At 37.7% G+C, this 25,078-nt stretch overlaps 1 protein-coding gene across 1 annotated transcript; it reads right to left on the bottom strand.

Annotated features, from left to right (window-relative positions):
- Nucleotides 1-753: 753 nt before the first annotated feature.
- Nucleotides 754-24,319, bottom strand: LOC117322335 (serine hydroxymethyltransferase, mitochondrial-like). Its single transcript, XM_033877196.1, is given in 13 exon segments — nucleotides 754-2,803; nucleotides 3,530-3,637; nucleotides 4,637-4,792; nucleotides 5,499-5,598; nucleotides 6,246-6,362; nucleotides 6,365-6,407; nucleotides 9,916-10,055; nucleotides 10,772-10,894; nucleotides 19,853-19,934; nucleotides 20,749-20,949; nucleotides 21,377-21,456; nucleotides 21,918-22,067; nucleotides 24,202-24,319. Coding segments are annotated over 13 exon segments (1,464 nt in total). The 5' UTR covers nucleotides 24,238-24,319; the 3' UTR covers nucleotides 754-2,675.
- Nucleotides 24,320-25,078: the final 759 nt, after the last annotated feature.

Here is a 25,078-nt window from a genome sequence, read left to right as displayed (position 1 = left end):
GTGTGAAGGTCATCATTTACAAAAATATTGTTATAAAGAACAAGCAAGCAATATATATGTTCATTTATCATAATTTTATCCAGTGTGTTAAATCCCTGGAACTCCCTCCCAAATGTTTGGTTTAGTTTGGTTTATTTTGTTTAACGTCCTATTAACAGCCAGGGTCATTTAAGGACGTGCCTGGTTTTGGAGGTGGAGGAAAGCTGGAGTACCCGGAGAAAAACCACCGGCCTACGGTCAGTACCTGGCAACTGCCCCACATGGGATTCGAACTCACAACCAAGATGAGGAGGGCTAGTGATAAAGTGTCTTGACACCTTAACAACTCGGCCCCTTCCCTACCAAACAAATGTGAATGCACAATCCGACATCTTTTCAAGAACAGACTCAATAGACATTAGGCAAACATTGATTTATATTACAACAGCAACCATACCCAGAGTGACATCACGCAGTCAGCCCTGGAGGAGAACAAGGATCTTGATATTGAGCTCATAATAACCTGTGTCCAGAACACTTTCATGTATTTATGTATAAAACGCTGTCTACTGTCGTAACTGAAAGGGGCACAACTGCCATGAAAAAGTGGGTCCAAAAATAAGCCAAAGTTCACAACTTGGTATGTGATGTATACATTCACCAAGTTTCAGGAAGTTTTGTTCAAACATCTTCTTAAGGTCCAAAACGTAGTTTACTTGGCCTGTTACAGATATGATTCCCCAGTAGTAAAACACAGAAAACCAGAACAATACCAAATTTTCAATATATTTTAATAAGATGTTTTTAAACTCTCTACAGATAATTGTAATTCGATGATAAGTTCAACACCATTGTGGGAAAATAAAATAAAAAGTAATGTATAAATTTGTGATATACCGTATATAAGCTGAAAAAGATTCAAATAAAAAATCTTTTCCTCAGATCTAATCACCAAAGCAGAGTACTGTTAACATGACCTTTCAACATGACACAACTAAGTATAATCTGTCAAACACATGTAAAATATACCAGTAATTCACAACTCGTACATATTAACGACTTCAACACATTTTCTTATTGAGAAAAAAAATCTTAAACAAGGAGGACCATTTTTTAATATTGAAATATGTTGTTTTTTGAGAGGAATAATTTCACAAATTTATGAAAAAAAATTTCAATGAAAAATTTAAAACTTGTTTTTCTAAATTGTAAAAATTTGACAGGTCCATAAATACTGAAAAGAAAATTGCCTATTTTGAACATATTTAAGATATAATACAAAAAATCACCTCAAATCAATACACCAAGTAACCAAGGCTTCCAAATCGCTAAAATTAATTTCTTCTTTGAGAGTAATATAGACTCCAAAGCTGAATGAAATATTGGCTCAGATCACAAGATAAAATGGCACTGTGAATAAGAGTTCAAAATGGCCCCAACTAAAAAATTGTACACATAAATATACAATAAAGCAGGGGTAAAATAAGAAATTAAAACTTCAAATTAAAAAAAAAAATCCCGTTTCACCATATAGAGATCTTTAATATATCACTAAAAGGTTGCCCGCTAAATATCAATAATTTATTTATTTCCTTTCAAAGATAAAGGATAAACGTTCACATACTTTCCAAACAAAAATGAACACTAGCAAAGCATTTACATCACGGGCATCAGCTGCAGTTTTATCAATCATTAAACCTAACACTATCTGCATTCTACCATGTACCTTTCTCAATAATCTTGACCAGAAGACTACTTGTAGCAATGTTTAATGTAAAATTGAATCCATAGGATAAGAATTATTACCAGTAATGTTTTCATGTTAGCAGATTAGATTTCAGTATGTGGAGATCGAGTCAATGACAATGTACAAACTACACACCTAGTAAGATTGACTATTCAAGATAAAAAATATTGTTACTTTGTGAAACAAATCTAAAACAATCTCATATATAAAAATCTCAATATGTAAAAACATCTTTATTTATTTAGACCATAGACCTGTTAGCTTATTCAGACACTACGTGGTATGTTTATTTTATAAAATCACTCCTTCATTTGTTGCTCAGAGATGATATTCTGTAGTTCTCGCGTAGAAACCAACCGTTACATTTCACCTTGTGACTACGTCTAATTTTACCAAAATTGCACATGACCAGTTAGCTAATATATAACATGTTTACACAACTCGTTTAAAAAAAGTATAATTTCTACAATGCCAAGCTCATTTGCTGACATTACATAACTGTTTTTGCAGTTGGTGGCACTACTGTGCTTTTCATATTTAATGTCAGAAATGTCCTAAAACACCTAGAGGCTACCTCGTCCTTAAATAAAAGTTGCTGAGTCAAAATATAAAGAAAGCAAACTTTATAGAAATTTGTCACTTCATTTAAATTGGATGTAGGCAGCAAATTTTTTACGATTTAAAAAACAATGCAGAGCTGACAATGATTAGAATGCAATTGCTGTACACTTTATTAGTATACAGGGGTATAAAGGGATTTTAAATCATTATTAGTTTAATAAAAGCAGCTTAAATTGTGGTGACATATGTAAATAGAATATGCTCAGAACTTTGTGTCATGAAATGTGAAGACCAAAAACCTTATGTATCAGATCTAGAGGAAAATGTCCGAATGAACAAGATTTTTTTCCCGCAGTGATATGAATAGTGAAAATGCCTAAATGTCTGTCTATCGCTCCTCCAATCCTGGCATGGAGAAACTCCTAGCAAAATTTTCCACTTCATCACGGAGAGCAGCTATTTGTGATTGGGTATCAGCATCAGAATCCACAAATGCCTTGAATTCCTTAATTGTTTCTGAAAGAAATATACATCATGATGTTAATAAGTGTATCAATTAACCATTGTCCTTACAGGCCCTTTTGGCCATTCAAATATATCTATACATTAAACAACCTTGTTTTGATAGTCCATGCATATATAATGATAGTTTTAGCATCAAAGGCAAAAAACTTTTTTATCCTGCCAAAAAAAAAGCAGTTGCAAACGTCAAAAATTTACCAAACAAAAAATAAAAATCCTATCCTCTAAGTAAGACCTAACAAGATTATCTAAGTTTTTTTTTGTGATGAATTAACAATCAAGCACTGTTTTTGACAAAGTTGTAGGCATCTGAAGAAACTTGCCAAAAGCCTTAAAATCCAGTGTTGATGGATAGGTGGACAAATCGGAATACTGTATAGGTATTCCATAATATGTCCATCAAAATTTGGTAAGCATATAAAAACGTATTGGTTGCAGTACCGAAACATATAAAAACATCTCGGTTTCTGTACTGTAATGAACTGAGATAAAATTTGATAATTTTATTTCATTAGAGGTATTCACATCAAGTCTTAACATCCTTTTTAACATCAAAATTTAACACAAAAGGAAGTTTTTCAGAAACCATATCTTGTCCATGTTTACATGTTTGTTATAGGTTTTCTTGAAATTGTGCTATCACAGAAAAAACAGCTATCTTTATCTAAGCTGATACTTTCTTTTTCCATTTAACATGGATTCTAAGAAAGGGGAACATACTTGTGTTTTTCTGAGCACTTATGGCTATCTGTACACCACGGTCTATTAAATCCACCACTTTTTCAAAGTCGGCTTCCTTCATTCCTCTTGAAGTCATGGCGGGAGTTCCTTCAAGACAAAACATGACATTATTCATTTCATTTGTAATGTACACTGTATTTATCCTCATGTAAGGTTTTTCTCCGGGTACTCCTGCTTTCCTCCACCTTCAAAACCTGGCACGTCCTTAAATGACCGTGGCTGTTAATAAAAACAAACCAAATCATGTAAGCCCCACCACTGGTTCAAAGTTTTGCGGAGACATATTTTTGAACCACTTTGAATGGCTGACTTTTTTAAATTCAAGATTCTGCAAAAATGAAGGAGCTCATTTGCAGATAAATACGGTAACTGCAGGATGATCATTTCTCTCTGAAACCCTTACACCTTTCTATTCTCAGAGACCATACAAAATAGAAAATTTGGCTGAAATACAATGTTTTAGACAGAACAAGATTGTAAGGTATAAATGATGGATGATAGACGGATGGAATGATGGAAGGACGAGCTGATGGCAGATGTTCATAATCTTTTTGGTCAATGGGGCAAAGAAAGTAAAGCCGTGAGGCCCAAAACTTGACCTGATATCATGAAATCAGCTTATTACAGGACAACGGTTTGGTTTGTATTGTTTAATATGACCTTCAACAGCTAAGGATGGGACAAAGAAATTACACCTGCTGGCAATTCTATTGAAGACCAACATGTGGATGTGATCGATACCAGATATAGGCTTATTGCTGGTAAAATACAGTGGATGTAAGGGCTATTCTTATTTAATATTGACACAGCCAGGACTCCGGGTTTATTCAAACAAGAATTACCAAAAGTATTTAATTAAAACCGCATTATATAATCAGACCTGTTTTCTCCTGCACCCCCATGCATAGGACTTCTCTTAAATTTCCATGGCCTCATAAAGCAAGTACAGATAAAGTAAAAGTTAACTCCGGACGTATGGACGCTGCGCCACAGCATAAGCTCATTGCCCTTTGGGCAGGCGAGCTAATAGAAACAACTACTTTCAGATTTAAACAGACATCAATAAATAACATCCTGATTACGTACCTATTCTAAGGCCACCGGGGGTGAATGGACTCTTGTCACCGGCTGTTGTATTCTTGTTGACCGAAATCTCACACAATTCCAGGATTCTCTCAACACGTGTACCATCCGTGCCGTTTGGTTTCAAGTCAAGCAGTATCAAGTGGTTGTCTGTCCCACCTACACATAACAGAGACATTAGCTGTACCATCAAACATAAAAAATATATGAGTTTTCAAACAAAATTGTTTGAAAGAATTGTTTGAAAGATTGGTTCAAACATAAGTTCACAAATAACCAACTGTCATATTTAAGTTCATGAAGATTGTAAGCCAATTGCTATTGATCCAGGAACTAGCCAAGTTTCTAGCCAAGTATTGGGTGCCCTGATAACAAACTGACCACTTAGTGACCGCATGGGTGTAAATATCTGCTAGTCCGACATCCAGGGCTACCAAATTTTTAACCTGGGCTAGTGAAAACTACAACCATACAGGCCCGGGGCTAGTGACTTGCCCGTTACGTTTCAGCAGATAGAGAGACATTCAAATTCAATTCTATTCACAGGGGTGTCCAAAACACACTTTAAAACCTTAATATTTTTTGCAATAATCTTACCGAAGTGTAAATCTGAATGATATGGAGTCATTTGTGTCAAATTGATCATGCAAGACCTCCCGTTATCACAATAATTAGCATAGATTTTAATATGTAATCTAAAAGAGTTTTCTGAAATGTTTTTAGTTAAATCTTTAATTTTCTGATTTTTTTCCTCTCATATTTGTTGGGCCTGTAGATTTTTAGTTCAGGCAAGTGGATTTTGGTGTCGACTAGCCCGGAGTTTGTGATCAGAAACATTTTTTTACACCCCTGGACCGCTACATACCAGTTAAGACATCATATCCCTTCTTGATCAAGGCATCGGCCATTGTTTGTGCGTTACGGACAACTTGCAGCTGATAATCTTTGAATTCTGGACTCTGTGCCTGAAACACATCAACATGGATGTTATTGTTAACACCAAAGAACAATGAAAATTAGATAAAACAATGTACCTATTGTACGTGCGCAGTACAAACAAGGGAGAAAATCAGATCTATAACGGGAACAAATTTTAACCAAGTCCACAATCAAATGTATTTCACTGCATATGATTCCAGAACCCCTGCTGAATGCAAAATGTGAAATTCAAAGAGGAAAGTACTTTCTACATGATTATAATGCAGGACATACATTTTTTTTCTAGTTCTTAGTTAAACATGATAATTCCCAAATAACTACACTTCATAATTCAGATTATGTTAGACAAAGTGATTAAATTGTCCAAATCTTAATTAAACATGGTAATCCACAAGAAAGCAATTTTTTCATTTCAGATTATGTTAGACACAGCTTGATCAATATCAATTTTTTTAGATTTGAAATAAACATGATATCAATCCGAAAACAAAAAACTTTTTTGTTTTCTTTTAATCAAAACAATTTCTAAAACATAATTCATCTAAATATTATCCTAATTACAATCTACATGATAAATGAATACTTTGGTTCCCCGAATATCTAAATTTTCCTCATTAGAAGACAATATGACCAATTTTTGACATTTCCTCAGCGATTTGTGTGGCCCACCTACCTGTCTGAGAGCCACAGCTACTGCAGCGATTTGGTGTTGATGTGGCCCTCCTTGGAGAGACGGGAACACAGCATTGTTGATCTTCTTTTCCAGGTCGTATTTAATTTCATTTCCCTTTTATCAACACCCTTCACACCCTTACGGTAGAAAATGATTCCGGATCTGAAACAGCATTCAAGCAGAGATTATTAATATATCATAGGCTCCATTTTCTTGGGATATCATCCAAAATCTCCGAAATTGAATAATCATTTAGTTGATGGTATTACAACATCACTTGTTTTGGTCATCGCCTTGAGTTTTAAGTTTTGTTCTTGACCTGAAAATCAGTCTACAGCCCTCTGCAGTATCTATGAATCGTTATACGACGACAGATAACATACCTGGGCCCTCGTAGTGTTTTATGGGTAGTAGATGTCGGATAACATACCTGGGCCCTCGTAGTGTTTTATGGGTAGTAGATGTCGGATAACATACCTGGACCCTCATAGTGTTTTATGGATAGTAGATGTCGGATAACATACCTGGGCCCTCGTAGTGTTTTATGGGTAGTAGAGGTCAGATAACATACCTGGGCCCTCGTAGTGTTTTATGGGTAGTAGATGTCAAATAACATACCTGGGCCCTCGTAGTGTTTTATGGGAAGTAGATATCGGATAACATACCTGGACCCTCATAGTAGATGTCGGATAACATACCTGGGCCCTCGTAGTAGATGTCGGATAACATACCTGGGCCCTCGTAGTGTTTTATGGGTAGTAGATGTCGGATAACATACCTGGGCCCTCGTAGTGTTTTATGGGTAGTAGATGTCGGATAACATACCTGGGCCCTCATAGTGTTTTATGGGGAGTAGATGTCGGATAACATACCTGGGCCCTCATAGTGTTTTATGGGAAGTAAATGTCTGATAACATACCTGGGCCCTCGGTAGTGTTTTATGGGTAGTAGATGTCGGATAACATACCTGGGCCCTCGTAGTAGATGTTGGATAACATACCTGGGCTCTCGTACTAGTGTTTTATGGGTAGATGTCGGATAACATACCTGGGCTCTCGTACTAGTGTTTTATGGGTAGATGTCGGATAACATACCTGGGCCCTCGTAGTGTTTTATGGGTAGTAGATGTCGGATAACATACCTGGGCCCTCGTAATGTTTTATGGGTAGTAAATGTCGGATAACATACCTGGGCCCTCGTAGTGTTTTATGGGTAGTAGATGTCGGATAACATACCTGGGCCCTCGTAATGTTTTATGGGTAGTAAATGTCGGATAACATACCTGGGCCCTCGTAGTGTTTTATGGGTAGTAGATGTCGGATAACATACCTGGGCCCTCGTAATGTTTTACGGGTAGTAGATGTCGGATAACATACCTGGGCCCTCGTAGTGTTTTATGGGTAGTAGATGTCGGATAACATACCTGGGCCCTCGTAATGTTTTATGGGTAGTAAATGTCGGATAACATACCTGGGCCCTCGTAGCGTTTTATGGGTAGTAAATGTCTGATAACATACCTGGGCCCTCATAGTAGATGTCGGATAACATACCTGGGCCCTCCTAGTGTTTTATGGGTAGCAAATGTCGGATAACATACCTGGGCCCTCGTAGTGTTTTAGGGGTAGTAGATGTCGGATAACATACCTGGGCCCTCGTAATGTTTAATGGGTAGTAGATGTCGGATAACATACCTGGGCCCTCGTAGTGTTTTATGGGTAGTAGAGTTCAGATAACATACCTGGGCCCTCGTAGTGTTTAATGGGTAGTAGGTGTCGGATAACATACCTGGGCCCTCGTAATGTTTAATGGGTAGTAGATGTCGGATAACATACCTGGGCCCTCGTAATGTTTTATGGGTAGTAGATGTCGGATAACATACGTGGGCCCTCGTAGTGTTTTATGGGTAGTAAATGTCGGATAACATACCTGGGCCCTCGTAGTGTTTTATGGGTAGTAGATGTCGGATAACATACCTGGGCCCTCGTAGTGTTTTATGGGTAGTAGATGTCGGATAACATACCTGGGCCCTCGTAGTGTTTTATGGGTAGTAGATGTCGGATAACATACCTGGGCCCTCGTAGTGTTTTATGGGTAGTAGATGTCGGATAACATACCTGGGCCCTCGTAGTGTTTTATGGGAAGTAGATGTCGGATAACATACCTGGGCCCTCGTAGTGTTTTATGGGTAGTAAATGTCGGATAACATACCTGGGCCCTCGTAATGTTTTATGGGTAGTAGATGTCGGATAACATACCTGGGCCCTCGTAGCGTTTTATGGGTAGTAAATGTCTGATAACATACCTGGGCCCTCATAGTAGATGTCGGATAACATACCTGGGCCCTCCTAGTGTTTTATGGGTAGCAAATGTCGGATAACATACCTTGGGCCCTCGTAGTGTTTTAGGGGTAGTAGATGTCGGATAACATACCTGGGCCCTCGTAATGTTTAATGGGTAGTAGATGTCGGATAACATACCTGGGCCCTCGTAGTGTTTTATGGGTAGTAGAGTTCAGATAACATACCTGGGCCCTCGTAGTGTTTTATGGGTAGTAGGTGTCGGATAACATACCTGGGCCCTCGTAATGTTTTATGGGTAGTAAATGTCGGATAACATACCTGGGCCCTCGTAGTGTTTTATGGGTAGTAGATGTCGGATAACATACCTGGGCCCTCGTAATGTTTTATGGGTAGTATGTCTGATACATACTGGGCCCTCGTAGTGTTTTTATGGTAGTAGATGTTCGATAACATACTGGGCCTCTCGTAGTGTTTTATGGGTAAGATGTCGGATAATACCTGGGCTCTCGTACTAGTGTTTTATGGGTAGATGTCGGATAACATACCTGGGCCCTCGTAGTGTTTTATGGGTAGTAGATGTCGGATAACATACCTGGGCCCTCGTAGTGTTTTATGGGTAGATGTCGGATAACATACCTGGGCCCTCGTAGTGTTTTATGGGTAGTAGATGTCGGATAACATACCTGGGCCCTCGTAGTGTTTTATGGGTAGTAAATGTCGGATAACATACCTGGGCCCTCGTAGTGTTTTATGGGTAGTAGATGTCGGATAACATACCTGGGCCCTCGTAGCGTTTTATGGGTAGTAAATGTCTGATAACATACCTGGGCCCTCATAGTAGATGTCGGATAACATACCTGGGCCCTCCTAGTGTTTTATGGGTAGCAAATGTCGGATAACATACCTGGGCCCTCGTAGTGTTTTAGGGGTAGTAGATGTCGGATAACATACCTGGGCCCTCGTAATGTTTAATGGGTAGTAGATGTCGGATAACATACCTGGGCCCTCGTAGTGTTTTATGGGTAGTAGAGTTCAGATAACATACCTGGGCCCTCGTAGTGTTTTATGGGTAGTAGATGTCGGATAACATACCTGGGCCCTCATAGTGTTTTATGGGAAGTAGATGTCGGATAACATACCTGGGCCCTCGTAGTGTTTTATGGGTAGTAGATGTCGGATAACATACCTGTGCCCTCATTATGTTTTATGGGTAGTAGATGTCGGATAACATACCTGGGCCCTCGTAGTGTTTTATGGGTAGTGTCGGATAACATACCTGGGCCCTCGTAGTGTTTTATGGGTAGTAGATGTCGGATAACATACCTGTGCCCTCATTATGTTTTATGGGTAGTAGATGTCGGATAACATACCTGGGCCCTCGTAGTGTTTTATGAGTAGTAGATGTCACTATATCAGCATAATCAAATGGACTTGGAATGATGTGTGCTGCTACCAGACCAGAAATGTGGGCCATGTCTGCCATCATGATTGCATTCACTTCATCACAAATCTGTAAAATAACATCATGTTTTAAAGGTTTAATGCTGTTTAGAGGCAATATCTTATATGCTACCTTATAGCTGTGATATGTGTCAGAGTTAAGGGAATATGCTACCTTACAGCTGTGATATGTGTCAGAGTTAAGGGAATATGCTACCTTACAGCTGTAATTTATGTTGGGAGTTAAGGGAATATGCTACCTAACAGCTGTGATATGTGTCAGAGTTAAGGGAATATGCTACCTTACAGCTGTAATTTATGTTGGGAGTTAAGGGAATATGCTACCTAACAGCTGTGATATGTGTCAGAGTTAAGGGAATATGCTACCTTACAGTTGTAACTTGTGTCAGAGTTAAGGGAATATGCTACCTTACAGCAGTAATTTGCATTAGAGTTAAGAGAATATTCTACATTACACCTGTGATTTGTGTTGGAGTAAAGACTATATGTTTCCTTATACTACATATCTGCTGAGTTGCTTTACAGATTAATTTATATGCTACTGTCAACACCTTACCACTAAAATGTATATTTGAGTTAAGGCTATATGCTACCTTATACTGTTACACCTTTGATTTTTCAGCAGCAATAATTCAATTCTTGCTCTAGTTTTCTGAAACAATCCTGCACCTGTAAATTTTTTTGTTAGGTATTCAACCGTATATCTAGTCCTAAATTTTCTGTTCTTTAAAAAATCATTATCAAATCAATTTACACAATACCCACCTCTCGGTATGCCTGATAGTTGAGCAGTCTTGAATAGGCGGTAGTTCCGGCTACGATCAGTTTGGGGCGGAACAGTTTTGCAGTCTCTCTCATTTTCTCGTAGTCAATATAACCGGTCTGAGGCTGCAATGTATTTAACACAAAACAAAACATCACTTAAGAGTCAATATCAAATTTCAATTTACCAGTCAAATGTTCAAGCCTTCTAAGTTAACCAACAAACATAATGAATATTTGTTCGGATAAATTTGTTTTCCCATATCAGTCTATCAACTTTAAAATACTGCTCTAAAATCAGTCTATCAACTTAAAATACTGCTCTAAGTCTGAATTACTGGAACAAGGAACATTTTCTTTACACTCCTTGTAGCATTGTATATTGGTTGGAGATGAAGCTTTTACTTAATAGAATTTACATATTATATATATTTTTTTAAATTTTAACTTCAGAAATTTAAATAAAAGCCATTTCATTATTATGCTTTATTAATCAAATTTACAGTATAATTTAAATAGAAGATTTACGAACACCAGAAAGGGAATTTATTTTCTCTATCGTCAGAAATCCTATCTTGACAGGTACGCATAAGCAACTTCTATAAACTGCCTCAAGAAAAACTTACATTTAATCATATGGATGAAGGTTATGTTTTTTGTTTGTTTAAATATAACAAGCATGTAGATTATTATAAACATGTGACATGTTATGAAGGGTTCAGATGTATGACTGAGGGATGCATTATATGTACCAGGTATTAGAGGACGTACAGTGTACATTTATCAACATGGCTACACAGATCTTAAATACAAACAGTATGTAGAAAAAAGACGGCGTACAGTTATCAGGTTTGGTTTGGTTTGTTTTGTTTAACGTCCTATTAACAGCCAGGGTCATTTAAGGACGTGCCTGGTTTTGGAGGTGAAGGAAAGCTGGAGTACCCGGAGAAAAACCACCGGCCTACGGTCAGTACCTGGCAACTGCCCAACGTAGGTTTCGAACTCACAACCCAGTGGTGGAGGGCTAGTGTTAAAGTGTCGGGACACCTTAACCACTCGGCCACCGCGGCCCCACAGTTATCAGCATTGCTACACAGGATACTGCATCACCATATCATATCATTATAGTTTTTTTTTTATATATATATACTAACAGTATGTAGAAATAACAAGAGGCCCATGGGCCTTAACGGTCACCTGAGATTTGAAATATTTCAGTTTATTTAAATGAACCTTTTTGAATTCCAATAGAAATCAAAACAAATCAGTCAAAAATGTGATTTCCCTATATAAACTATAGTAACACAATGGTGACAATGTTTACAAAATAAGAATGAATTCCAATAGAAATAAAAGTCAAAAATGTGATTTCCCTATATAAACTATAGTAAAGTTTAGCCCCACCCCAGGGGCAAACTTGAGACCCCAGGGTCCTAAATTCACAATTTTGGTAAAGAACCTTCAAACCCAGCCATCTATGAAGTGTATTTGATTCCAGCATATCTGAGAGTAGAGAAGAAGATATTTGAAGTTTTAGTCAATTTGGCCCTTTTTAGCCCCGCCCATCAGCCCCTGGGGGTCAGTCAGGGCCAACATGTGCATGCCATCAAACTGTCATCTCATGCTGACAATGTTTACAAAATTAGAATGAATTCCAATAGAAATAAAATAAATTAAGTCAAAAATGTGATTTCCCTATATAAACTATAGTAAAGTTTAGCCCCTCCCTAGGGGCAAACGTGAAACCCCTGGGTCATGAAATTTACAATTTTGGTAAAGCACCTTAAGACCCTTCCATCTATGAAGAGTGTTTGATTCCAGCATATCTGAGAGTAGAGAAGAAGATTTTTGAAGTTTTAGTCAATTTGGCCCTTTTTAGCCCCGCCCATCAGCCCCTGGGGGTCAGTCAGGGCCAACATGTGCATGTCATCAAACTGTCATCCCATGCTGACAATGTTTACAAAATTAGAATGAATTCCAATAGAAATAAAATAAATTAAATTCAAAAATGTGATTTCCCTATATAAACTATAGTAAAGTTTAGCCCCTCCCCAGGGGCAAACGTGAAACCCCTGGGTCATGAAGTTTACAATTTTGGTAAAGCACCTTAAGACCCTTCCATCTATGAAGAGTGTTTGATTCCAGCATATCTGAGAGTAGAGAAGAAGATTTTTGAAGTTTTAGTCAATTTGACCCTTTTTGGCCCCGCCCCTCAGGCCCCTAGGGGGTGGGGACCATATAATTTACAATTTTGGTTGACCTTTAGCCATAGAAGCTGTCTGCCAAATTTCATAGAATTTGGTTTGTGGGTTTTGGAGAAGAAGTTGAAAATGTGAATTGTTTACGGACGCACGACGGACGACGGACGACGCACGACGCACGACGCACGACGGACGACGGACGACGCACGACGACGGACAAAAGGGGATTAGAATAGGTCACTTGAGACTTTGTCTCAGGTGACCTAAAAAGTTTACTGTGATTTTATGACGTTATATATGACAGGCAACATTACTATCTGTATTTAGTATAGACAGTTTGCTGAGTTTTAAATTAGTCCTACATTTCAATCATCTTTCGTCAAAGAATTTAATCATTAATATCTGGCAATAAGCTCAGTGGGCCAAACCATTGAGCCTGTCTCCAAGTACGGGATCAACTTATTATAGGACAATGAAATAAAATGTTGCCATGTGTAAATATTGATCACTCTTTCTGAAAAGTGAGAGGATAATATGTCAGGTATATGATACAATTCATTTCCATTTGACTATAAACTAATTTGTAAATCAGTTGGAGAAGCAATAAAGATTTTATATTAATTTCTCAAAGTCTTTGGGTTTTTCCCCAAAAAATGGGTTGAAATGTATGTATTACAATGCAACTATATTCCAGGTTTGGTTGAATTAACACTGATACTTTTTGAGAAACTGAGCTAAACAAGAGGCCCAGAGGGCCTGTATCGCTCACCTGGATTTCATGAGATATGAAACAAGAATGATGATTAAGTATATTTGTCACTGGTATTGCTATGTCAATATATCATAGGCATTTCATATGGGTACGTGAGGATTTTATGTGCAAAAATGCATTAATCGATGAAATAAAATTAACTTTTGGCACAACCCCATAGGGATGCTACCACACAAATGTGAGTGATATCCATTGCTTAGTTTCAGAAAAGAAGTTGTTTAAACCAATTGACCCCTTTTGAACCCGCCCTCTACACCCCGGGGGGAGTGGGGGTCAGTTCCTTCCTTTATAAAATTTTGAATCCCTACCCAAAAGGATGCTAACAGGCAAATATGAGCGTTATCCCTTGCTTAGTTTCAGAGAAGAAGTTGTTCATATCAATTCAGCCAAATTGACCCCTCTCGGCCCCGCCCCTCAGGCCCCCGGGGGATCTGCCTCACCATTTGTACAATTTTGAATGCCCACCCAATAGTGATGCTACCAGGCAAATATAAGCAATATCCATTGCTTGGTTTCAGAGAAGAAGTCGCTAATATCAATATAGCCCAATTGACCACATTTGGCCCCACCCCTCAGGCCCCTGGGGGGTCAGCTCCATCATTTGTATAATTTCAAATTCCTACCCCAAGGTGATGCTACCAGTAAAATATGAGAGATATCCATTGTTTGGTTCCAGAGAAGAAGTCAATTATATGAATATAGCCCGATTGACCACATCTGGCCCTGCCCCTCAAGCCCCTTGGGGGTCAATCCCATCATTTGTACAATTTTGAATCCCAACCTCATAGTGATGCTACAAGGCAAATATGAGTGGCAGGCATTGCTCGGTTTCAGAGAAGAAGTCGTTTATATCAATATAGCTAAATTGACCACATTCAGCCCAACCCCTCAGGCCCCTTGGGGGTCAGTTCCATCATTTGTACAATTTTGAATCCCCACCGTCACCCCATAATGATGCTACCAGGCAAATATGAGCGATATCCATCGCTTGGTTTCAAAGAAGTCGTTTATGTTAAGAGAGCCAAATTGACCCCTTATGGCCCTGCCCCTCAGACCCCTGGGGAATCAGCCCCACCATTTGAACAATTTTGAATCCCAACCCCATAGGGATGCTACCAGGTAAATATGAGTGATATCCATTGCTTAGTGTCAGAGCAGAAGTCGTTTATATCAATTCTGTAAAACTGACCCCTTTTGGCCCCGACCCTTAGACCCCAGGGGGTCAGTCCCGTCATTTGTACAATTTCAAATTTCTGCCCCAAGGTGATGCTACCAGTAAAATATGAGAGATATCCATTGTTTGGTTCCAGAGAAGAAGTCAATTATATGAATATAGCCCGATTGACCACATCTGGCCCTGCCCCTCAAGCCCCTGGGGGTCAATCCCATCATTTGTACAATTTTGAATCCCAACCCCATAGTGATGCTACAAGGCAAATATGAATGGCAGGCATTGCTCGGTTTCAGAGAATATATCGTTTATATCAATATAGCTAAATTGACCACATTCAGCCCAACCCCTCAGGCCCCTGGGGGGTCAGCCACATCATTTTTACAATTTCGAATCCCCACCCCATAATGATGCTACCAGGCAAATATGAGCGATAGCCATTGCTTGGTTTCAGAGAAGAAGTTGTTTATATCAATATAGCCAGATTGACCCCTTTTGGCCCTGCCCCTCAGGCACCTGGGGGGTCAGCCCCATCATTTGTACAATTTTGAATCCCTACCCCATAGTGATGGACCAGGCAAATATGAGTGATAGCCATTGCTTGATTTCAGAGAAGAAGTCGTTTATATCAATAGCGCAAAAAAATGACCCCTTTTGGCCCCGCCCCGGAGGCCCCCAGGGGTCAGCCCCATCATTTGTACAATTTTGAGTCCCCTACCCATAGGGATGCTTCTGACCAAATTTGGTCAAATTCTGATGTGTGGTTATGAAGAAGAAGTCAATTGTTGACGGACGGACGACAGATGGACGGACAACGGACACAACGGTATGGCATAAGCTCACCTTGGTCCTTCGGACCAGGTGAGCTAACAAAAAACTTTAATTAGAGTCCAGATTCCGAGCATTCCTAATTTACAGAATCACATATAATCCTACATGCGCTGGAGTGACATTCACATGTCAAGGCGCTTGTTTGCATGTTAAATGTGGGTTAAAATATATTTAAATATTCCATTTGGAAATGTACCAACCAGGATATACAAATACAATAATGTATACAAAACCATTAAAAGTTGGCTTTTTTTTTTTTTTTTTTTTTACATATAAGCAGTCATCTGTAACATACCAAGGAGAAATAGCTGAAAATTTTCCATCACCAAGCTGTAACTGTTGTCAAAGTGTATGTAGATTTCAGAGTGAGATATTTAAAAACTTTTATAGGAAGTAATAAAAGAATTCAAAATCTAAATTGCAGTGAGGGAGTTTATTTAAATAAACATACTGGTTTGGCTTTCAAGCTCTAATAACTCACTATACACAGTCAACCATTGATAAGTTAGATTTGTTCATACACAAAATATTTGCATGAAAAATAAGACTGATCATGATCAACTACCATTTAAATTATTTAATTTCTGCCATATACTTAAAGTGTTGATTGTTTACTATTAATTAATTAGCAGGTTTCTTCTCTAAATAATTAAGGATTCTACAACAAAATCCACAAGGATATAGAACTTAAAGGATAACAAGAGGCCCAATGGGCCTGTATCGCTCACCTGGCTCTACAGCACCTTTGAAGTTGATTGAAGTCATTTCTAAAGATACTATGTTGATTACCTCTTTATTCAAATATCATTGTAAGCTAGTTTTATTCATATTAAACATTTTCTAGTCCTTCATTCCAGCATTCTATTGGCCTAATATCAGGTCTTGGAGGCTCTTGGCTATCGCAAAATTATTGTTTACAGATTTGAGCCGATTTCACCCCTGTGACCTTGAATGTAGGTCAAGGTCATTTATTTGAACAAAATTGGTAGTGCTTCACCCCAGCCCAGCATGCTACAGGCCTAATATCAAGTCCCTGGGCCTCTTGGTTATTGAGAAGAAGTCGTATGAAGATTATAGCCTATTTGACCCATGTGACCTTGAATGAAGGTCAAGGTCATTTATTTGAACAAACTTTGTAGCCCTTCATCCCAGCATGCTACAGGCCCAATATCAAGTCCATGGGCCTCTTGGTTATTGAGAAGAAGTCGTTTGAAGATTATAGCCTATTTGACCCATGTGACCTTGAATGAAGGTCAAGGTCAATTATTTGAACAAACTTTGTAGCCCTTCACCCCAGCATGCTACAGGCCCAATATCAAGTCCCTGGGCCTCTTGGTTATTGAGAAGAAGTCGTTTGAAGATTATAGCCTATTTGACCCATGTGACCTTGAATGAAGGTCAAGGTCATTTATTTGAACAAACTTTGTAGCCCTTTACCCCAGCATGCTACAGGCCCAATATCAAGTCCCTGGGCCTCTTGGTTATTGAGAAGAAGTCGTTTGAAGATTATAGCCTATTTGACTCATATGACCTTGAATGAAGGTCAAGGTCATTTATTTGAACAAACTTTGTAGCCCTTCACCCCAGCATGCTACAGGCCAAATATCAAGTCCATGGGCCTCTTGGTTATTGAGAAGAAGTCGTTTGAAGATTATAGCCTATTTGACCCATTTGACCTTGAATGAAGGTCAAGGTCATTTATTTGAACAAACTTTGTAGCCCTTCACCCCAGCATGCTACAGGCCCAATATCAAGTCCCTGGGCCTCTTGGTTATTGAGAAGAAGTCGTTTGAAGATTATAGCCTATTTGACTCATATGACCTTGAATGAAGGTCAAGGTCATTTATTTGAACAAACTTTGTAGCCCTTCACCCCAGCATGCTACAAGCCCAATATCAAGTCCATGGGCCTCTTGGTTATTGAGAAGAAGTCGTTTGAAGATTATAGCCTATTTGACCCATGTGACCTTGAATGAAGGTCAAGGCCATTTATTTGAACAAACTTTGTAGCCCTTCACCCCAGCATGCTACAGGCCTAATATCAAGTCCCTGGGCCTCTTGGTTATTGAGAAGAAGTTGTTTGAATGAAAAAGTTGACGCCGGACGGCCGGACGGACGGACGGACGGACGGACGACGGACGCCGCACCACGGCATAAGCTCACTTGCCCTTCGGGCAGGTGAGCTAACAATGTTTAGCCTTGGTTCATTTTGTCTTTGTCACAATCATTTTTATCTAGATATTAATTTAGACAAATGATCCCCTGCAAGACTGAAGAAAATGAGAAAGTTTGCCTTTCAGCCATTTTGTTTTCTGAGCAGCCACAAAATTATCAATGCACAAAGAGGGAATACCTTAAAGGAAACCAAAAACCAAAATTTGAGATTCAGAAAGATCCATCCAGAAACAACTTTCAACAGTCAAAATTTAAAATGGACCATCTGTCAGCCATTTTTATTTTCCAATCAGTGACTTGACAGTCTCAAAACTGAACAAATATCACTCTTAACTAATGCGTTTCTGTTGAACAACCAAGTTCAAAGCAAGTCAATTTAACAGTGCAGCAATCTCTTAATTCAAAGTATCAAACAAGATATAGAGCAAATAATTTCACACAGTACTGTAATTTTTCCTCCAAATGGCAGAGGAGTATGCTTTTTTGTTGCTATGGTGACCTATGCAATACTTTCGTTGTACTTTTGCCGTTTTATATAACTTTCCATTAAGTTTGTTTTGAAAACAAAATCTAATATGACTGCCAGAGAAATTGGATACCGGGTGATTAACCATAGTATAAATTGTCTTTCAGACCTTTACTATAGTTGTATGGAGAAGAAATCCAACTTTATGTAGCGAAAACCCGGGGGGTAATCTCCCTTGGTTGGAACTCGCTCGGTACATGGGCATGGGCGGGCGATGCGCCCTCGTATACTATCCCGCGACGGAGAGCACCCTCTTCAATCCTGAACCTCAACACTGAAAGACCTCTAATGTGGGTATCTCGCTACATTAATTGTTTGGGTTTTGGGACCTGGGAGCAGCTTTAGAGTCTTTAGAAAAAGCTGGTGACACATAACACACTAGTTTTCTCTACAATAATTCCTCGAAAATGGTTGAACAACTTTAGGTAGGTAAATAAGAATAATTTTTGGACTTACACTTTCTGAGAAACTTAACTAAAAACAAATGTTACTTTGACAATGACCTGACGGAAGGGTAACAATATTTCTTTGTAACGACAAGATAGTAACTAGAAATGGTTTAAATCCATGCCATAAAACTTTGTCGTTGTTATCAAAGGTTTTGCTTTGACAAATAAAGATTGGCATTGTTAAGTGGGTCACGCTCTACATGCAGACAGTAAAAGCCACATACATGTTTACTCCCATCGGCCATAGTTATGTTCTGTGGAACAAAAAAGCCCTCTCAATGTCCCAATAAGAAATATTGCAGGGACATAACTGTGATTTAATGGATTGAATTGAACTAGAGATTTGCTATTATTATTAATTTAGATTTGAACACAGGCAAACAAAAGTGAAAATGTTCAATCACACTTCAGAATAATGTTATCTTTACTGATTTGGGGTAATCTTGTACAACTTCAAGACAGATCTATTACACTTAGGAATGGAAATTTCTAAGATGTTTTCTTGTCCCCTGTGAGTGATGCCAATAGTTGAATTGATCACACATTCCTACAAATTTCTTACTGCAGCTGTTAATGACTTACAAACAAAGACACGTTTCCTGTTTTGGACCTTGAAAAAGTATATCCATTGAAGCTAATTTTTTTTCTATATATATATTTTAGGTTTAATGCAGCCAATTTCTTACAGTTTTAATTTTGAGTTTTGGACCAAATGGAAAATTGATATTGTCCTGAAGCTCCCGGTTTGATTTGTTCCAGACTGTTGTCAACATAAACTAAGTGTAAGCAAGCATATCATAGATGCAATTTTTTCTAAAATGGTTTATAGGAATTTGTATTACAGATATATATTTGATACTTACAATAATTCTGTAAGGCTTATCATAGATGCAAATTTTGCTAAAATGGGGACTTTCGATGTATGAGAATCTGTATTACAGATATATATGTGATACTTACGTTGATTCTGTAAGGCATTGACTCAAAGTAGATAGAGGTTGCTGAGATTCGTTTTGTGTCGGTCTGGAAACCGTGAGTTAAACTGTAACATAGATATTCTTTTTATAATACAACTCCAAGTGTAATCCATGTAATAAAGCTCTCCAAAACGACCTTTTTTAAATATGCATTTCTTTTCTATCAAAACTCCACACAACAGGAGCAAATTTATCTAAGTTAAAATTTGACATGTATCTAGAGGGTATAAAACATGGGAGTAGAGAAATACTTTTTAAGGTGAAGTGTTACAGAAGAATTAGTCACCGAAACCATATTTCAGTGCGGATACTGGGATTAATTTAGTCTTTGGCGAATATTACCCATTTTTAAATGGAGGATATTGAAATGGAAGGCTTAGTGCAGAGGTAACAGCCTCAGGCCTCTATGATGTACCACAGTCTGCAGACAGGAGCCAACAGAAGAGAAAATGAAACAAGATATTTATATTTTATATAAATCTCATTTTGATGAAAGGTTTTCATAAAACAAGATCTAGAAGTGTTGTGAATTTTATTTGTTCATTATTTAAAATATTTCGTACTGTCAAGATATGTCTTTTTCCTTTTTTTTTTTTTTCATGCTTTGGGGTGTTTTTAGTCATAGGGGAAAACAGCCAGTAAGAAATATCCTTTACATGGGTAGTAAAATTGGTCTAGATTCAGGGCTTTTTCGGGCTGTTAATGGGCCCCATTCCCAATTGAAATTATTTCATATTTTACTCCTGCAAAAAAAAATCTGTCCTTATTCATTAATTTTCTTCCCAAAATGTGAGAAAAAGCCCTGAGATGAATCTGTGTGACAAAAACCTACAGAACCAGAAATTTGTAAAATTTGACCAATTCTATACATAAACTTACTGTCCACCATCGGGCAGATCCAGCCCCATAATACGGTCGTGGGGTTTCAAAACTCCAGTGAACACCTCAAAATTGGCCGGACTACCAGAGTACGGCTGGACATTGACACCCCATTGTTCTGGATCCAGCTTGAATAATTCAAGTGCCCTCTTCTGACAAAGTCTCTCGACCTCATCGATGAACTGATTACCACCGTAGTACCTGCATATAAATTGTACAATGTACATTTTGTATTCACAGTCTGAATGATATTCACAAATCAGTTTTTTTAAGTATACAAATTTATTGATTTTAAAACATACAAAAATATCATTGTTTTTAAAATGCAATGTTTTAACTACTTACATGCCAAGAAACCTATGAAGAAGAATAGTTTCACACTTTCTACAGTTTTAACAAAAACTAGAAAATGTCTGTACATAAATGCCCCTGCTGCCACTTGACACCCCAAATTTCATAAAAAAATAACTGCAAAAAGGCCCAATGTGCCTGCATCGCTACTTGAATTATCAAAGGCAATTCAGTTAATGAAAAGGAGCTACTCATTTTGTACTAGGGGCAATGCTTAATAGATAAATATGGAAATTGTATTAATGTGGTTAAAAAAGATTTTGTGATGCTGCCTCACCGAGCTCCTGCATATCCTTCGGAGTACTTGTTTGTGAGGCAGGAACCAAGGGCTTCCATTACAGCTCGACTGGCAAAGTTCTGTTTAAGAAAATGTTGATGTTAATAAATATACACAAAGGGATACATATCAAACTGGGAAAATCCATTTTTGAAGAAAAAAAAAAATAGAGGATAAGAGCATTGATTTACAGCAGTTCTTCACCTGGTTCATCTGAAATTATTAGACTATTATAAAAAAACAAATGAAGTGATGCAGTATACACGATACACCAAAGACAAATACTGAACAGCATTTATCTGGAATATGTTGGAGAACTAGATGTGATTTAAACATATACAAAACTTCGTCATCCAAAGAGGTAATCAGATAAAATATTTGTCAGTTGATTGTGAAAGAGTCCAAGAGATTTTCCCCCCGACAACACAATGCACAGACAAAGAACATCAGGCAGACAGAAAACAGTTGTTAATCCTCCCAAGTAGTACAAAGAGCATGCTGTAACCAATACAATGACTTCACACATAATCCAAAGTCTCACCTCTGATGCGATCAGCTCCAGACCACTGACTTGCCTGGCCTTCTCCTTCTTTATGATGGCCATCATGTCCGGGTCATCCTCTCCAATGGATTCCCTCCCTGTCCATAGTGCCCGAGCCACATTCCGAGCGGAATGAGATCTGCAGGCAGCCTGTTAACAATAAAATAATTTCATGAATATTGTAAGTACTACAATTTGATGCGACGAATTCATCAATGCCTTGGTAGAAACTAAGCTGAGATCCAACGGCAAATAATCAGTAGCATAATGCAGTCCATCGTTGAAAACCTGCAAGACTCTGCTCCATCATTTTACCGTAGAGTAGAGTCTCATGGATTTCTGATATTTTATAGTGCAATTTTTTTTTTAATTACTGCAGTGCTAGAAGTGATTTGGCAGTATTTTTAAAGTCAAGTTTAAGAGTTGCTTACTTTGCCTTTAGATTTAAAATCATAATTTTCCCTTTTAAGTTGGAACTAAATGTTTTAAATTACAGCATTCTTTGATTTACTGAAATTCACACACACAAAAAAATGGAACAAAATCACTTGGCTGTCATTTTAATAAGAGATGTAGCATAGCATTTATATTGTAGATAACCACTCTGTTACAGGTGTAATCAACTTATCTAGGCCAAAACAAAAATAATATTGGTTTGGCGTAACCCGCCCAACCCAGAAAAAATATGCATACTTATAATTTTCATTGGGAAAAATACAACTTTTTTTTTTTAATGACTTGACCGTTACAGATATTTATGTTCCGAAGTTGCTTTTCAAGTTTAAAAATACATCTCACAAACCCAAATAAGCTTGGTGTGTGTTTCTTTTGTTTAAGATCACAAAATGAATGATTTCCAGACAGTTTATATTCTGGTTTGTTTTTGTATTAAAGGTTGAAAATCTGTTTTCAGAACTGAATAAAAAAAGTTCAGCACTACCTACCTACTCAAATATGTAAAACCCCCTGGTCGGGTTACGGCAAACCAAGATATTTTTATAGTTAGCCCTATATATATATAATTTACTTTTTAGCATGTAAAAGAAGCTCGGCATATACTGAAAACTCTAATTACATTTGCAAAGAAATTTGACACCGTACCATACTCCAATATCCTCATTTAAAGCAGATGTTAACCGACATTAAGAAAAATATCTGCACTCTTACATCTATTAAATGTAAACTGTAAACACTTAAACCACAGGTGAGGTAGATTATGTAACTGACTACTCGCTATTAAATTTCTTGCACACTCTAGCACGAACTGATATTATACAAACCCTGTGTACCAGCACTAAGTGTTACAAGTGCTTAGATCCAAATATATTTTTTCTAAATTTCTAAAGGGCTTTGTAATTTCTTTCACAGACTTGCAGCGTGCAGATAAACTACTACACAAGAACTGCAGGCAGTGCCAATGTGAACACAGACTTCGTTTAAAACTTGGTGGAATCAACATACAATGTGTAATCTTTAAAAACTTATAAAGGGCTTTGTAATTGCAGCGTGGAGCTTAACTGCTACACAAGAACTGGAGCCGGTGTCAATGTGAACAGTCAACAGACCTTATATAAATTTACAAATTTAAGGCTGTCAAAAGTCAAAACATCACAAACAAGAACATTACCACAGTCCTTGTTAGAGATTAGTACTTGGATTTTTTTATGAAAAAAAAAATCCGTGACCGCTACCTATCATGTACTAAATAAGGTCATGTCAATCACTAGTCTAAAAATAGAACGCTCTGGAAAAATTTGCTTTGATTTTAATACAAAATACAAAAAAATGCAAGTGTCGTTTATTTAACGGTCTGAGAGTTCTTTTTATATTCGGCTAATTGATTTATGGTAATCAAACTCATATATTTATCTGAAACATTTCCATCGTATCCGATGCCATGTGGAGCGAGTTTACAACGGTATGCAAATTAGGACAGACATATTGCCCCTTAGTATCGCCGGTAAAATAAAACGGTTACGTAAAATGAGGATTATCATCAAAGAAACTATCCATAAAATAATGAATAACGAAAAATAGACAATGCATTCTTGATTAAAGCAGTGCATTTCAGTTCCGCAAGAATGAGTTTCTTCCTTAACAACGAATAACGGATATAGGTCATTCCATAGGAAAAATTCACGTGGTTATTTTTTATAATCGAATCAACCCAAACCGACAGCACAATCAAACGATTGCAATATGATCACCCACACAAGCATTGTTCAACATCAAACTGGAACTATTTGGAAGATTTTGCTTATCAATCGATAAATTAGAAACTTACAGTCAGGATTCCCTGGATTCGAGTTGTCGACAGCATCTTGGGAGAGAGTCTTCGGTAACCTTCACCTTGGAAATAATAAAACGTGAAGACTTCCGAAAAGTTAATTACGTATTTTTGGCGCCATTTTTCGACTAAATGGTGTGCAGAAGTGTGATTTCCCCATTATATTAGCAATTATATCGTTTTATACCAATCAGGTGCTTTAATTTTAAAAATGCTTCCTCAGTGATAAGTATATATTATAAACATCTGATTGCTGAAACGATTTGTTCTGTTTTTACCACAGGGACTTGAGAATTTGTTACAGTCTACGTGTATTAATTTGCACCTTTTTGAGATTTTTTGGGGTGCTAGATTAAAATTCGGTAAAAATAATACCCCCAAATTTTAATCTAGCCCACCAAAACGTCTCAAAATGTGCTATACACACTGGGGAATGTCCAAATACAAGTAGACTGTAACTAATTCTCAAGTCCCTGGTTTTTTTTTACCACACTCCATTCTACAGGTACCTGTAGATTAATTGATAAATAAAATTTGAATCCCAAACGTTTGGATGGTGGTAGCTTAAAGTATGTAACAATGTTTAAAAACTATACAAATTATTCCTGTTTTCAATCCATCCATAATAATTTATACTCATTTTCGGAGATCTAGAACCTAGATCATGACTCTATGCATATCAGGGGGCGCCATAGCTCCATTGGTTAGAACGCTGGCCACATAATCTCAGGTGTGGGGGCTGTGATAGCTCAATCCGTTAGAGCGCCAGCCACGTAGCCTCAGGTGAAGATCTCAAGTGTGTGGTTCGATGATCTTTACCCATGTCAGTTTGTTTTTCTTGGGATGCTGGGAATCCAACCAATCGGTGTGCATG

The sequence above is a fragment of the Pecten maximus genome, chromosome 2 (genome assembly GCF_902652985.1).
Source record: "Pecten maximus chromosome 2, xPecMax1.1, whole genome shotgun sequence".
NCBI classification, from domain to species: Eukaryota; Metazoa; Mollusca; class Bivalvia; order Pectinida; family Pectinidae; genus Pecten; species Pecten maximus.
Note: the sequence above shows the minus strand (reverse complement) of the source record. Positions and strands in the feature narration are given on the sequence as shown.